The sequence below is a fragment of the Ceratocystis lukuohia genome (genome assembly GCF_044167205.1).
Source record: "Ceratocystis lukuohia strain C4212 chromosome Unknown Supercontig1_pilon, whole genome shotgun sequence".
Taxonomy (NCBI): Eukaryota; Fungi; Ascomycota; class Sordariomycetes; order Microascales; family Ceratocystidaceae; genus Ceratocystis; species Ceratocystis lukuohia.
The window spans coordinates 5,173,539-5,187,507 of record NW_027263520.1 but is presented as its reverse complement, the minus strand read 5'-3'; the positions used below and the strand labels follow the sequence as shown (position 1 = coordinate 5,187,507).

General features: G+C 51.4%; 5 protein-coding genes across 5 annotated transcripts; 3 read left to right on the top strand and 2 right to left on the bottom strand.

The window, feature by feature from the left end:
- Window positions 1-1,694: 1,694 nt before the first annotated feature.
- HOO65_011285 (uncharacterized protein) lies at window positions 1,695-3,633 on the top strand (the record flags this gene model as incomplete). Its single annotated transcript, XM_071005607.1, has 3 exons — window positions 1,695-2,071; window positions 2,483-3,121; window positions 3,186-3,633. 3 exons carry the CDS (start codon window positions 1,695-1,697, stop codon window positions 3,631-3,633), a joined length of 1,464 nt encoding a protein of 487 aa, XP_070863106.1.
- A 2,362-nt stretch (window positions 3,634-5,995) lies between these two features.
- HOO65_011284 (Tyrosine-protein phosphatase yvh1) lies at window positions 5,996-7,874 on the top strand (the record flags this gene model as incomplete). The annotated part of the gene is made up of 2 exons (XM_071005636.1): window positions 5,996-6,408; window positions 6,500-7,874. The coding sequence occupies 2 exons, from the start codon at window positions 5,996-5,998 to the stop codon at window positions 7,872-7,874; spliced, it is 1,788 nt and encodes a 595-aa protein (XP_070863105.1).
- A 293-nt stretch (window positions 7,875-8,167) lies between these two features.
- HOO65_011283 (UPF0589 protein C32H8.01c) lies at window positions 8,168-9,585 on the bottom strand (the record flags this gene model as incomplete). The annotated part of the gene is made up of 4 exons (XM_071005822.1): window positions 8,168-8,287; window positions 8,551-8,829; window positions 8,917-9,082; window positions 9,518-9,585. The coding sequence occupies 4 exons, from the start codon at window positions 9,583-9,585 to the stop codon at window positions 8,168-8,170; spliced, it is 633 nt and encodes a 210-aa protein (XP_070863104.1).
- Window positions 9,586-9,772: 187 nt separating this feature from the next.
- Window positions 9,773-11,452, top strand: HOO65_011282 (Rtt106-domain-containing protein; the record flags this gene model as incomplete). Its single annotated transcript, XM_071005709.1, has 3 exons — window positions 9,773-9,860; window positions 9,919-10,260; window positions 10,332-11,452. The coding sequence occupies 3 exons, from the start codon at window positions 9,773-9,775 to the stop codon at window positions 11,450-11,452; spliced, it is 1,551 nt and encodes a 516-aa protein (XP_070863103.1).
- A 494-nt stretch (window positions 11,453-11,946) lies between these two features.
- On the bottom strand, window positions 11,947-12,738 carry HOO65_011281 (uncharacterized protein; the record flags this gene model as incomplete). The annotated part of the gene is made up of 2 exons (XM_071006123.1): window positions 11,947-12,649; window positions 12,707-12,738. The coding sequence occupies 2 exons, from the start codon at window positions 12,736-12,738 to the stop codon at window positions 11,947-11,949; spliced, it is 735 nt and encodes a 244-aa protein (XP_070863102.1).
- Window positions 12,739-13,969: the final 1,231 nt, after the last annotated feature.

Below are 13,969 nucleotides of genomic sequence, written 5' to 3'. Positions count from 1 at the left end.
ACAAGCAACACCGCAGCTCAGTGCACACACAAAACAGCAGCACAACAACACCCAACACCCAATAAGCCCTTCTCCACCCCCCCCCCCCCCCTTCGAGAAAGCTCTCTTTCTCAATCTGCGACAGGGAACGAGCCCTATTTTAAAGGCTTCACTGTTCCATTCTGTACAGCCCTCTTGGCCTGCTTATTTTCCCTTTATTTTCTCTTTATATTTGACTACGTGCTTCACCTTTTTTATCCTCCCTTGACTTTCTTCTGTCCTTTCTCCCAGTAATAAAGGCCCTCTTCTCATTCTATCTGCCTCTTCACTGGCGTTTTCCTAAGCTAAGCCCTGGATTTGCTCTGCCAAAGCCAAAAATAAAAGAAGAGTGAGGTTGAATAAATTCGTCTGAATTATTTACGCTCTTTCCTTTTTCCCATTATTAAAAAGTCCCAGTGTCCGCGAAGTCTTAAATTTGGCAATTGCTTGAATCGGCAACGCAACTTTGTGCTCACTTTCCTGCTTTCTTTCCGGTCAACTTTGCGGGCAGTTTCCCCCCTTTTTTTTCCTCTTTCCTTTTCGAACAGCCTGCTCTCTCTCGTCCATTTTTCCCATCTGAGTTGTTACCTAGAAACAACAATCCGCTATTTTCGCTCTTTCCTGTTTTTGGTCGGCTTCTCACTGCATCAGCCTCTCTATCTCAGCCTTGGATCGCAGCTTCAACCCATCGCCCAACTGAAATCTCGCTCTGGTGATAACCGCCGCCAGCTACCTCTGCCTGCCCGGCGCCTCTTTTCCCGCCAAATCAGAAAAGCGCTGACACATTGCTGCTGGCCGTTGCCGCTTTGGCTCTTCGATCTCGCTGCTCGATTATAGCGCCTGCCCCTTGTTCTCCTCAACAACTGCTGCCGCTATTTACCACCGCCGATCACTTCGCTAGCCAGCCCGTGTTTCAATTGTCTTTTCGGAAGAAGCCCGCCAGCATTCCGGCTCCCGCTTCTCTGCCCTTTATCTACTTCCACCGTTGATCGTCGCTAGGCTAGACCGCAACTTATATGCCCAATATATCGTGCTAAGCTTTCGTTCTTAGGCCAAGGTATACGAGACACTGCTGGCCCTGAACATTGACACAACCCCCCTCCCTCCACCTGAGGACCTACTTTTTGTATACGCATATATTTGCAGTCTCTCCTTTTGTTCTCAACTCCTTGGCTGTCGTCTTCGTCTTGTCTTCGTCTCTTATTAGTCTTATTACTTGTCTTACTTTTTAACATCCTCGTCAGTCTTAATTGTCTGCCGGGCCCCCATTCTGCTCGCCTCTAATTTTCGTCTTGCTCTTTTTTCGCTTCTTGTCCTTATTTCCATCTGCTTCCGCCAAACCCAGTTTTCGTCTCCTGCTACTTACTGCACGCTCTCGCTTTGTGTGCCAAGATTCATGTTCTTGTACACTATCGTCTGCTACCGCTGATGTTTCGCCCTGTTTGCCCTCGCAACTCTCCACATTCCCTCCAGCCGCCATCACTCACCTCAGTGACAACTCGCTAATACCAAAGGTCCGCTCCCATTGTCTTGACCTGACTCGCTCTTCTACGCTTTCGCCTGCCCTTCCTTGCTCTTGATCTTGGCCCTCAGCTCATTCCTCTCAAGGCCGCCTCCTTTCCTTCGTTTTCATCTTTCATCTCACCCCCCCCCCCCTAAAAAATCACATGCATAATATGGACTTCCCTTCTCAACGCCGGCAACATGGCCTCCCCTCCATTCAGATCGAAGATAGACGGCCCGCTGCTGCAAACTATGGCTTGCCATTCTCTAGAGCAATCAACATTCCCCATCCCCCGAGAGGCAACCCTGCCCCTCCGCCTCTTCCACCACCGAGGGACCCGTTCAGTGGCCCGTCTTTTGTAGACCAACAACAGTCTGTGCCTTCAAGGTCCTACTATGACGATTCCCGACAAAATGCCTCTTCCATGTCTTCCTTCGGGAGCAGTATCTATGGGAGCATGGAAAACGGCGGCGGTCTCCCGCCTTTGCAGCGCCCAGAAAGTCGAAGTCCCTATACTGACGAGGGCTATGCTAGCATGAACTCTATCCGGTACGCCATCGCCTCCCAAGCCTCCAATGCATGATTTTGATTTCATTCGTCTGTATATGAAATACATGTGAAAAGCCGTATCTCATTTCTCTCCATAATCCAGACTGCAGCAACTAACCGCCCCCATCGTAGCTTGCCTTCTTTGTTCAACAACGACTTTGGCCGGCTTCATTCTCAGTACAATCTCAACTCCGCAAATGAATACTCTAGTAGTATCAAGGATAAATTGGACAGCCACATCCCGACTCGCCCAAAAGCTTCTCACTCTTTTTCCCGGCCTTCATATAGCGACTTTCAGTCAACGCGCCCCCCACTCCACACAACCTTACCACCCTTGGTAAACCATTCTTCTCTTCCTAGTTACCCCTCAAGAACAAATACGCTAGACTCTCCTCCTGCCGATGCATATAGCAGCTCTGCCATTTCGCCCAACTCGTCCACCCACCCCTTTAGCTTTAGCAACCACTCCGATCATGACCGCTCTCCTCCCCAATACCATCGCATGTCCACGTCCAGCCGCAACGGCTACGACAGTCCTATGGACGAGCATGACATGCAGCGTATGAACCTGTTTGACCGAGACCGTGTAGGTAGCAAACGCCGTGCTACTTCGCCACCCGAGATTGAACAGCCCCTACCACCAGCACCGCACCAGGTCGAGATGGTACGCCGGCGAGAATTGCACCGTGGCTCCCCTGCTCCCCGCCTCTCAACCATCCCGCAAGTGCCAATGGCCCATTCCGGCCCCGCCGTGTCAATGATAGGCACCACATACGACCGTGTATCACCAGGGAGTGCTCCCAGTGGCCCTGCCATGGTCATGGCTAATGAGAGCGTGGCTCCTCCCCACCTTGCGTCGTCTGGAGGCTCACCAATGAATATTTCACCCCGTGGCTCAGTCTCACGCGCCCCCCACCAAAGGAATAGCAGTGTGGCCTCGCCTAGACGTATCAATGAGCTCAAGGGCGACGGCCCCAAGGTGCCTACTTTTTGGGTGTGTGAATGCTGCGCAAAAAAGCCCCGAAAATTCCAGACGATTGAAGAACTACAGTAAGTGTTATATTCCCCTTGTCTTTTTCACGGACAATCTATTAACATGCGTGTTTCGCTCTAGTGCTCACGAAGCTGAGAAGCAGTATGAGTGCCAGTATTGCCACAACCGCTTCAAGAACAAGAACGAAGCTGAACGCCATCAGAACAGTCTCCATGTGCGCCGGCACAGCTGGAGCTGCAAGGCGCTGGATAATTTTAACAAGGCTTTCCATGAAAACCTAGCTAGCAACGGTACGCTTGATATATGCGGTTACTGTGGCAAGGACTTTGAGCGCCGCGGCTTCTACAAGGCCGATGGTGTCTCGCGAGACATTAGCGAGCAGGACCGGGAGGAGCGCATCCACCACCTCCAGACGGCGCACAAGTTCCGTGAGTGCAACAGCAGCAAGAAGTTCTTTCGTGCCGACCATTTCCGCCAGCATTTGAAGCACAGCCATTCGGGCACCAGCGGCAAGTGGACGAATCAGCTTGAAAACGCTTGCATGCGTGATGAACCGCCGCTGATGTAAGCTGGGGAGAGGGAGGAAGGAAGATAAACTGAGAGAGAGAGAGAGAGAGAGAGAGAGAGAGAAAAAGGTCTGGCAAATGCGACAAGCGGATGAGAGAGAAAGCAAAAAGCAGGGTTGTTGGTGCACTCACACCCCTTCTCTATACATCTTACTTTTCTTCTTCCACCTCTCATTCGTGCATTCTCATCTCCCCCCCCCCCCCCCCCCCAGGCTAAGCGTTCACTTCGGCTTTGGCCCTAGGCTATCGGTGTTCGCTTGCTCGAGGCTTTTCAGGTGGTGTTGTGTAATGCAATGCATCCATTAGATGCAACTCCGCCATGTACGCTGCACGGGGATGCACTGTAGTGTGCCATTCAGGCAGAGATGGACTTTGGCCTTGGTGTCTTGTGCGCGCCCTTGAGCTGGCCTAGTAATTTCTGTCTTTGCCCCACGGCTAGGCCCTCCCTGCCCAGCTCCTTTCCGAGGCGCTGTTTCTTTTTGCCCTCCTCTCTTGTTCTATTCCTTTCACGCCCATGTCATGCACTGGAGTGCATAACACAGCCCCGTATCCGAGGGTTGCATTCGCCCTACTTTTGTTTTTCTAAATCTAACGCATTCACTACACTACGTCACTGAATGGGCCATCCATGAGAGTCCGTGGGACACGTGACAATGCAGACTGGCTGCAAAAGAAAAGAGTGAGGAGCTGGGGGACTCGGGCAAGGGCCTATTCTGCATTTTCTTTTTATTCCATGCCAGTGTGGAGCGGGCATGGATCAAGCATTACGAGAGACGTGTTATTTATTGTACATAATTGTGTTGTGCACTTTCTTTATGTGGGCTGGAGTTGTCATCCACCCACCTCTTCTGCTCCCGTCTCAAAGAGTACCCCGACTCGATTTGTCTTGTCTTGGTTTCCTGCTGTGAAACGCGGCAAGAGAGCGGGCGAAGCGAGAAGACTAGGTGCTATGTGCTGTGCACAGAGAGAGGCCGATTTTGCATCTTTCATGTTCATCTGATCTTGATTGGATTTGGTGGGCTATATGGTGTGATGGCTTAATAGCTTGTATACGTGTGTTGGGACGTGGGCCAGCCGGCCTGGCCAGCTGGTTGGTTAACTGGCCATTCACAACGAGCAAGTTGAACAAAAAAACTAGGAGGATATGGATATGAAGCGAGAAGCTAACAGTGCTGTCTTGCGTGATATGATGTGTTTACGGACTCAAACGTTGATGGCCATGCTATGTATGGGATTCTTTTGGTCACCGCCTTTGTTGTGGGCGTTGTGTTCTTGTCTTTTTTGGCTTTAAAATATTCTTTGTACTGGGTTAATCTAATGACTTTCGTCGCTGGTTTTGAAATCGCCGCCAATACTTGCCTGTCCCGAGTCTGTCTCTTTGCTTTGCCGGTCTGATGAACAGAATCCTTTGTCTTTGGGTTGTTTCTTCAAGCGTGATCGTAGTGGTGGTGGTGGCTGTTGCTGGCAATGTATGAGACGAGGCAGGCCCGGGCCTGTCTCTAGCATGCGTGATATTGCGCTGGCGGGTCTAGTGTGCCTGCTGCCTCTTGAACAGAGACTGTCTATGTGCATGTGCATGTGGTGTTGAGACATGGTCAAGGTCTCGGTATTCCAGCTGGGGCAGCGGTAGTCCGGCGTTGTCGTTTGCAGCGCGCTATTATCGACTTGGCGTCTGTGCGGCTTTGTTTCTCTTATTTCTCGGAGATTGGTGAAGTTATTGAAGAGGCGGCATTGCCTGAGTTGCAGTTGTCTTTCCCACCTCGCCTGCTCAAAGACAAATGCCAGCTGCTAGCTACTAGCCTGTAATAAAAACTAAAATTAAAATAAAATAAAAATAAAAATAAAAATAAAATAAAATAAAATCAAACCCCAGATGCTTGAAAATTGACTGCAAAAGGGCCCACAATTTCGTTTGCAGCGATTTTCCCCTCCTTTTCTTCCCTCTATTATCACAATCAGTAGCCAGCGCTTTGATAAGGCTCTACGCAATAACAGCAAGTACCGGAAAGAAAGAAACCCACCCAGGTTCATCATCACTACCTCAGCCTTGTGCAGCCTTGCAGCAGCCTCTCCAATCTTGAATGATTTCCAACACATCGTCTACCTGCTCGCCATTGAATCTACGTTCTCCTCCTCTTTTGATTGCCCCTCCCCCGCCTTCTCTTCTCTTCTCCTCTCCTCTCGCCTAACCCTTCCCCTTTCTCTCTCCTACCCCCCACCCCCCCGTCATCTTCTCGCTCCCAAGCCAAGCCAAACTCGACTGCCGTCTCGTCTCTATTTTTTTTCTTCAGACGTCACAACAAACAGGCCGAGGCTGCCACCAATCCCCCTCTCCAAAAAAGCCCTCCTCACACATAAGCTTTGATGGACGACGATCCGCTAGCAAAGAGCCTCAAAACCCAACGTCTAAGCTTCATCAATAGATTGTCGGAGCTTCAACGCGAGGCCCAGAGTGATCCCGTGACTAGACCGCGTGCTCCCGGCGTTCCTATCAACGGCGACTTGCCTGAAGACCCCGAAGAAGACGACCCCAGCGCCCGCTCCGGCCCCGATTTCCGAACCCGAACTACCACGACTACCACGACTACTACCGCATTCCCCCCTTCCCCCTCTTCCTCTGCCACCCCGCACTCTCCCTCTTCCTTGTCACACGATTTCGGCCCGGAACTGGACGGCGAAGACGAGTTCCGCAACAAGCCTAGAGAGCGACTTGACAGAGCACTGTCCTTTATGGCACTGAATCGCATTCCGGGCGATGCCGAGATTTACGTCGGAGGGTGAGTACACCTTGCTCTTCCTCTGTTTCCGCTTCCCTTCTTTCCCACCCCGTCGGTGCTTGCTTACTATGTACTGACTTTCAACGCCTAGCGTCTTCGCCCTGAAGCGCCCTCAAGCCCTCAAGGACCATGGAATCACTCACATTCTCACTGTCCTGGGCAACATGATGGATGGTGTTGTTCCTACCGATGTCTACAAACACCATGTCATTGAAATCGACGATATGGATGATGAAGACATACTAATCCACTTGCCAAAGGCTATCCGGTTCATTGACGACGCATTGAATCCCCCTCATCCCCCTTCACCCCCTACTACTACTGCCAAACCTCTCCAGACCCAAGAGACAAAGCCCACATCCTTACCATCATCGCCGTCACCGCCTCGTGCCCCCACTCCAAAACCAGAGGTTGAAGAGTCCATAACTGATAGAGCAGATCGTGAGGCTGCTGAAATGGTGCTTGGTTCTCGGCCTCCACGTACTTCAGCATCAGCCGCAACTCCGGCTCCACCAACAGCTCCAGTTGCGGAACCCGAATCCCCTCCAGAGGTAGAAGCAACAGCCAAACCCAACGCCCCTGCCCCTCGCCGCAATGCCGTCTATGTGCATTGTGCCATGGGAAAATCCCGTTCTGTGACTGTTGTCTGCGCATATCTCATGTGGAAATATCCCGAGTACTTTGGTCTCTCGGCCGTCGTGGCACTTGATCCTGCCCGCAAAATCCTGCGCCGCCGCCGTGGACACGATGCCATGCTTGATGCAATTGACTGGGTTCGCCGTGGTCGCGACATCGCCGACCCAAACCCTGGCTTCCGCGAGCAGCTGGCCATGTGGTGGGAAATGGCCTGCCCTGAAGATGTTGAGAGCCACCCCATCTACCGCAAATGGGCCTTTCGCCGCGAAGTCGATGCCTCTGTGGCCTGTGGTATGGCTCCGACTATTCTGCGCTTCGAGGATGAAGAAGACGCTGCGGCTCTTGCACGTCTCGAGCTTGCTGAGGACGAGGATGATCTAGACCTGGATGCTGACGGCAATCCGCGTGCTACTGGAGCTGCTGGAACTTCTGCTAAACCCCCGCAACAGCCTAGCCTGCGTTGCAAGATGTGCCGGCGTACGCTCGTCACTACACCATTCATCGTCAGTACCGACCACCAGAATCCTTTTGCACCCGAAGGCGCAAATCCCGATGTGCCTTGTCAGCACTATTTCATTGAGCCGCTTAGCTGGATGCGTGAGACACTACAGGCCGGCGAGCTCGAGGGCCGTCTACTGTGTCCAAATAAGCGCTGTACTAGTGCTGTCGGCCGCTACTCGTGGAAAGGCTTCCGCTGCTCATGCTCTGAATGGGTGACGCCAGCGTTCAGCTTGCAAAAGAGCAGGGTTGATGAAGTCAAGGAGCTGCCAATTGGCCAACGCATGCGAGAACTAGGAATCCGGCGACCACCGAGACGTCAGAATTTGTGAGACATAGAGAAAGGAAAGGGGAGGAGGAAGGGGGGAAACAAATATAAAGAAAGAAAGAAAGAAAGAAAGATACAAGGATACTTTGGTTGCAACTTAGAGGCTTTGGCTCGGTATTAGAATCAATTTGGAAAAGAAACTCAACAAGCAAGCTCGTTTGTTTTGACGAAGCAATGGTAATCAACACTAACTATTCCCCACCAAGCCTTGCCCTCTCCATGCACTAGCCACTCTGAAAACCCAAAGCTTTCTAAAATAGCGTGTTCCGGCCTATCGTCAGCGCATCCACTGCCCTTCTACTTTTTGGGAATCTCGCCCGGTACTGTTGGCCAGAAATCGGCTTTAGCCATTCGCTCGCGGTTCATTTGCGACTGCTGATACTGTCTTTTGGCGAGTTCGAGATCGCGGCGCTTTTGCTTTCGTATATCGAAGAATGTTCTGCGGGTCGTAGTTAGCGCTGGCGGGGGTAGATGTGAGAGGAGAGAGAAATAAGGGGCCAGTTATGCGAGGGTTGACTTGCTGTACGAGAATGAATACACGCGGTTCCTCTAGCGTAGCTTGTGGAGACTGTATGGAATCGCCTGTCAGTCATCTTTCGTGCATATAGATACGCATGTACCTGTACCGGCTGCTAAATGTGCAAAAAAAAAAAAAGACCTAGTTAGATTGCCTCACTCACGTCTTTGCCGGATGTCTTCTTCTGGTCGGCCTTTTCCTTTTTCTCCGTTTCTGTGTCCTTTTTGCTGCTTGTTTTCTCGCCGTCTTTGTTCTTCTCCTTTCCCTCCTTCCCCTCCTCTTTGGCCTTCTTGGCCGCGTACTCTTCTTTCAGCTTCTCAATCTCTGCATCAATTTCCTCCTTGTGCTTCGCCTCGATTCTGGCCTTTTCAGCTTCAGCGTCGACAGCCGGTGAGCAGAACTTGCGATCTTTCAGGTGGGCAGGGCATACATAGAAAAAGTCCTGGAAGCGCAAGTTAGTGATAGAAAGCTTGGAAGGTTATCTAGGACTTCCAAGGCGCCATCCCCTTGTTGCGAGACCCTCTCTCACCTTCCCCTCCGGACTGTCGGAGAAAAGCACTGTTGTCGTAGTCTTGTAGCAAATGTCACAACCTTTGCCGGAGGGGCGTCCGCTACTCGCCGCTACTCGCCGCACTGTGTACTTGTTAACGAATGACATGAGAGGTGCTTGCGAAGGGCAAGAGCGAGGAGCTGTGCTTTATATTATGAGTTGATCTGAAAGAGACTAGCTGGAAGTCCTGTGCTGGCTTTCCGAGACAGGGTAGTTGTGTGGATAGAGATGGAAGTAAATTTATCGCCAAAGTCCAATAGAATCGCCGCCAATGACGTCGTTAGGCTTAGCTACAATAACCTCACTTGCCCACTTGCGCCAGCACTTGTAACGCCACGACTTTGAGCTTTGTGTGGCGCTTTTTTTTTTTCCAACTGGGGTACCCCACATATTCAGTTTCTCTGCGTAACCCGAGCTTTGGGATCAAGAAAGTGGACAACGCGGAAACTCAATCTTATCTTCCGCCAAAAGAAGGAATAGTTTAAGCTACACACCTACACGCGTTTATTTATTTGACTATCATTTACTGTTCCCAACTTAGAAACTGCCCTTTTTTTTTTTTCTTTTTTTCCGCAATTACCAGTTATTGGCTCCAAGCTCGCTGTCATGCCTAGCGAGGCCTAGATTTTCATTCTCTTCTTGAAGCATTTTTAAGCATTTCAAACTGCCTTACGCCTCATTGACTGTCATACTCCTATGCAGTCCCAGCCATTATCATTGTTAATTTACGCGTGGCCAACTATACCGACTCACCCTTTTTTTCTCTTTTTTTGGCTCAATCCCTCCAATTCATCTCTCACCTAGCTTTCTATACCTCTCCGCAACTGCACACATCATGGCTAGTCCTAGCCTTGATTCAAGGACACTCAGCCTTGTCTTCCAAGCAAAGCCGGATATTGTGACTAGAATTCAAAGAGCGGCCGGTATGTGTGCTTTTAATATCTCAGCCTTATTCCTTTCGTCTCGCTTCCAACTCACTAGACAAGATTCTCACCGTCAGTCTTCCGGTCTCTAACATTCTTACATCTCTAGACACTCCCGATCGTATCTCCTTATTCAATGACATTGCCAATTTTTTCAACGACCAACTTCATAGCTCTGACGAACCATCGTCCAAACGTCGCAAAACAGAGACTCCCAGCGCGCCTAACGGTATAGTTAGTGTGGCTTCAGAGCCTGTCCAGCTAGAAATAAAGGAGATCTCACTCAGTGTTCCTGTAAGGAAGAAGCTAGACCTCTGTTTTACTTCCAGCGGCTTATATGGCAGAGCCTCCGGAAGCAAGGAAGCAGTTCCCGGCACTGTTTTCTCCTGGTCGGATATTGGTAAGCCGCATACTGTGATGACCGCATCTTGATAGAGCCACGAAGCCTAACGAAATTCTTGCTTCTCGCAGAGTTTGCCTTTTACCTCCCAGTCCCTGAAAAAACCCAAGTGCAACATAATTATGTTCTCCTCCCGCGTGGATCTTCCTTCTTAACCAAGGGCACACCTACCCCCGACCCGCTCGTGTTTACCGTAAACGCAACACCGCCCAAGGCCGGCACCATTTCCGGGCCCAAAGCTCCTGCTGCACAGCCTGTTTCCGGCGATTATAACTCTCTTTTTGACTGGGCATTCAGCACATTTCTCCGCAGCGCTGGCAGCAACGTACAGATTGTCGCATCGAATCCTGCCCGCTTCCACTCAATGGTCAAGCAGAGCCACCGGCCGAATGAGAAAGCTGTACATATCAAGGCATTCCGCGGGTCCAAAGATGGTTACCTGTTCTTCCTTCAAACAGGGATCCTATGGGGCTTCAAAAAGCCACTGCTGTATATTCCGCTAGAACGGGTTGCAGCTATTAGCTACACCAGTGTGCTTCAACGGACATTCAACATGGTCGTCGAGGTATTTAGCGGTGAAGGCGACAACACAGAAGAAATCGAATTCTCTATGATCGACCAACAAGACTACCAAGGCATTGATGAACTGTATGTCAAGAAGAACGGCCTTCAAGACCGCAGCATGGCCGAGCAGCGCAAGGCTAAGCTTGAGCTAGCCGAAAATGCCAAGGCCGCCAAAAAGGATGGCGGTGATGATGGCGGCGAAGATGTCGAGATGGCCCAGGCTGCTGAAGACGCTGCCGTAGCCATGAATCCTGCCCTAAAACATATGACGGCTCTCGAGCGCGCGGAGTGGGAGGAGGAGCAGCGCCTGCAGGATGAGGAGGATGAAGAGGAAGAAGACTACAACCCAGAAAGCGGCGATGACAGCGACGGGTCTGGCGAGTCGAACGACGAGGATAGCGACGACATGGACAGCGATGATGACGACGACGACGACGACGACGACGACGACGACGACGACGACGACGACGACGACGACGACGACGACGACGACGACGACGACGATGACAATGAAGAAGGAGATGAAGAAGGAGACGGGGATGAAGACGAGGAGGAGCAGCAAAACCAGCAGCTGCAACAAAAACAGCCCGCAACCCGCGTTGGTGGCTGGGCCGCCTTCAACAAATAAGTAAGCAGCCACCACCATCCATTAGCTTGTTGAACAGCCTGGCTGTACTGTGCGACGAGACAAGCATATCTATCGTGGCCATATAGTGGGGTTTTATTGGTTTTGGAGATAGACACCAACTTTTTTTTCTTCCTATTTGACTCGTTCTGTCCTCTCCTACCCGTCTTGCCGTTACACCGTAGCGTTCGTTGCCTTGTTTGTTTTTTCTTTTCTTGGGTGGGCTTATATAGACTTGCATTCGCTCATTTTTCCCGTGTTGCTGACGTTGTGCATTATAAAGTTCATTAAATTTCATTTAACTAAATCTACGTTGACGTCTCTCATTCAATCTTGTTGCTTTGAATAAGACATAAATCCATAATATGATGTTGTTCCTTGGAGAGCATCAGGGCCTCGGTGATCCTGGCTGGCTAACCCTGACGAGTCGACGTACTTCACTCTCAGCCGATAGATGTCCGTCTGCGGCCCCCGTGTCCCCGGCGATGATGCTCCTTTTAGAAGAAACGGAAGGGCAGGAGTCTAGCAGCACCAGCAGTAGAGATTACTGGTGGCACGGCACCTGTGTAACTAGGGTACGAACCATTGTTGCTCTGGGTGACAGGCGAGGCGGTTGAGACTGAAGACTCATACTCCGACCCAGGTGCCGGCGACGATGAAACTGGGTACTTTGACAGCGTGGTAGAGACAGGTGGGGGGACAGCCTCGGTCGCCGGCCCCGATGAGGCAGGCACGCTCGAAGCTCCGTACGAGTAGCCAGGCAGGCTGGGCAGGGCCGACGAGACGACGGAGGTGACCCAGTCCGACGAGGGGGCGGGGACGTACGAGGATGGAACGGGGATATACGACGAGGGTGGCAGGGAAGCAGGCGCCGAAGGCAGGTATGAGGAGACCTCAGAGTAAATAGAGAGGTGGCCGGTCGACGGACCAGGTGCAGGAGCGGTGTAGGTTTCACTCTCGCCAGGTACTGGTACGGGCACGCTTGGCACATATGCAGTGGTCGTCACAGCAGATGAGGGAGTGTTTTCAGGCCAGTGCTCCGTAGACTCGGAAGAGGGCCCAGGGACAGCAGGCGTGGTAGGGACGTACTCCTGGCTGCTGCTGCTGCTGCTGCCGGGGTAGATGGGGTCCTGCGAAGACACAGACGAAGGGGACCCATACGAGGGCGGTTCGCCGTAGACGCTAGCCATTGTCAGGCCGCTAGAGGCATATTAGATTTGTGTTTTTTTGTGAGAATCACAGAGGAATTTTACTTACGCGGCGACAGAAAGGAAGGCAAAGGACTTCATGTTGGTAGGTAAGAAAAGAGTGTGTGTGGATAGCAAGGTATCAGAAAAAGAAATCAAGTATCAAGCGTCGAAGCGAGCGTGTGCAAGTGAGTGGAATGGACAACTGAGGGTAGAACGGGAAGTCTGCTTCCTAGATCTTCCACCAACAGCAAGAAGAGCGACTTGGCTATCCTTTTTATATTCGTAGACGCCTTGATTGTTGCTTGCCCTCATCCCATCCTTCTCTGCCCATGCCCTCGCCTCGACAAAAGCAGCCAGCCGCAATGTCTCCCCCAAGCCAAGGCCCAAGCAAGCCCGCCCAGTCAACCTGTTTGCCCATCTGTCGATTACTATTCGCTCCCCGCTCCAGCCTATCCCATCCAAGGCCCAACCGCTGGGCTGGTTCCAGTCATGCATCATTCATTGCACACCTGAGTTGCAGCCGCCACAACAGGTCTCAAAGGCCCAAAGATCCATCTCTGGTATTCCTCCTGTCATTCACGGCTCTTTACCACCCGCCATTATCCCCTTAACTACCACGCCACGCACGCATACACGCACGGTACTTCGGTCGCGGCTGCAACTGCTGCACCTTCAATAGCAACTGCCATGGTAATTTCAATTGCACCGCATCACACTACACCGTATCCACGACGTTCTCTGAAACAGCGCGCCTGCATCCGCAGAACTCGTTCATGCAGGCTTCCACTCTCTCCGTCTTCCTACTCCCATAGCCGGGTCCTCTCTCTCTTTCTCTCTCCCATCCACGGCTCTTCTAGCCTAAACACAAGCCCTTTCCCTTCATCTCATCTTGCCCTCCTTCAATTCTCACCCCTGCAATTGTCCTTCACCTCTTGTCCAAAACCATTCACACAACACACCTCGTATTCACGCGCCTTTGCTGCCAGAGCCCGATGCTGTTCATCGTCTCACAAGCAGCCAGAAACAGCGCCATATGGAGCAGAGCATCTCTGGTCAAAGGTAACCTGTAAATGGGTCGGCAAGGGCTATGCCATGCAATGATGCACAGTGATATTCACAGAGCCACACGTCCGGTTTGAGAATGTTCTAGATACTCTGGGCGTTGCTGAGGCGTTTAATTAAACGGCGTGCTTCGTGAATCCATTCACAGCATTTACTGTAGCAAGAAGTATTCACGCATGTTATACGACATTGCGTCGTTAGTATGGATAACCCTAATGTCATTTTCAAGCCTTCGTGCCATGAAGATAAGAATCAAAGCCTTCGACAA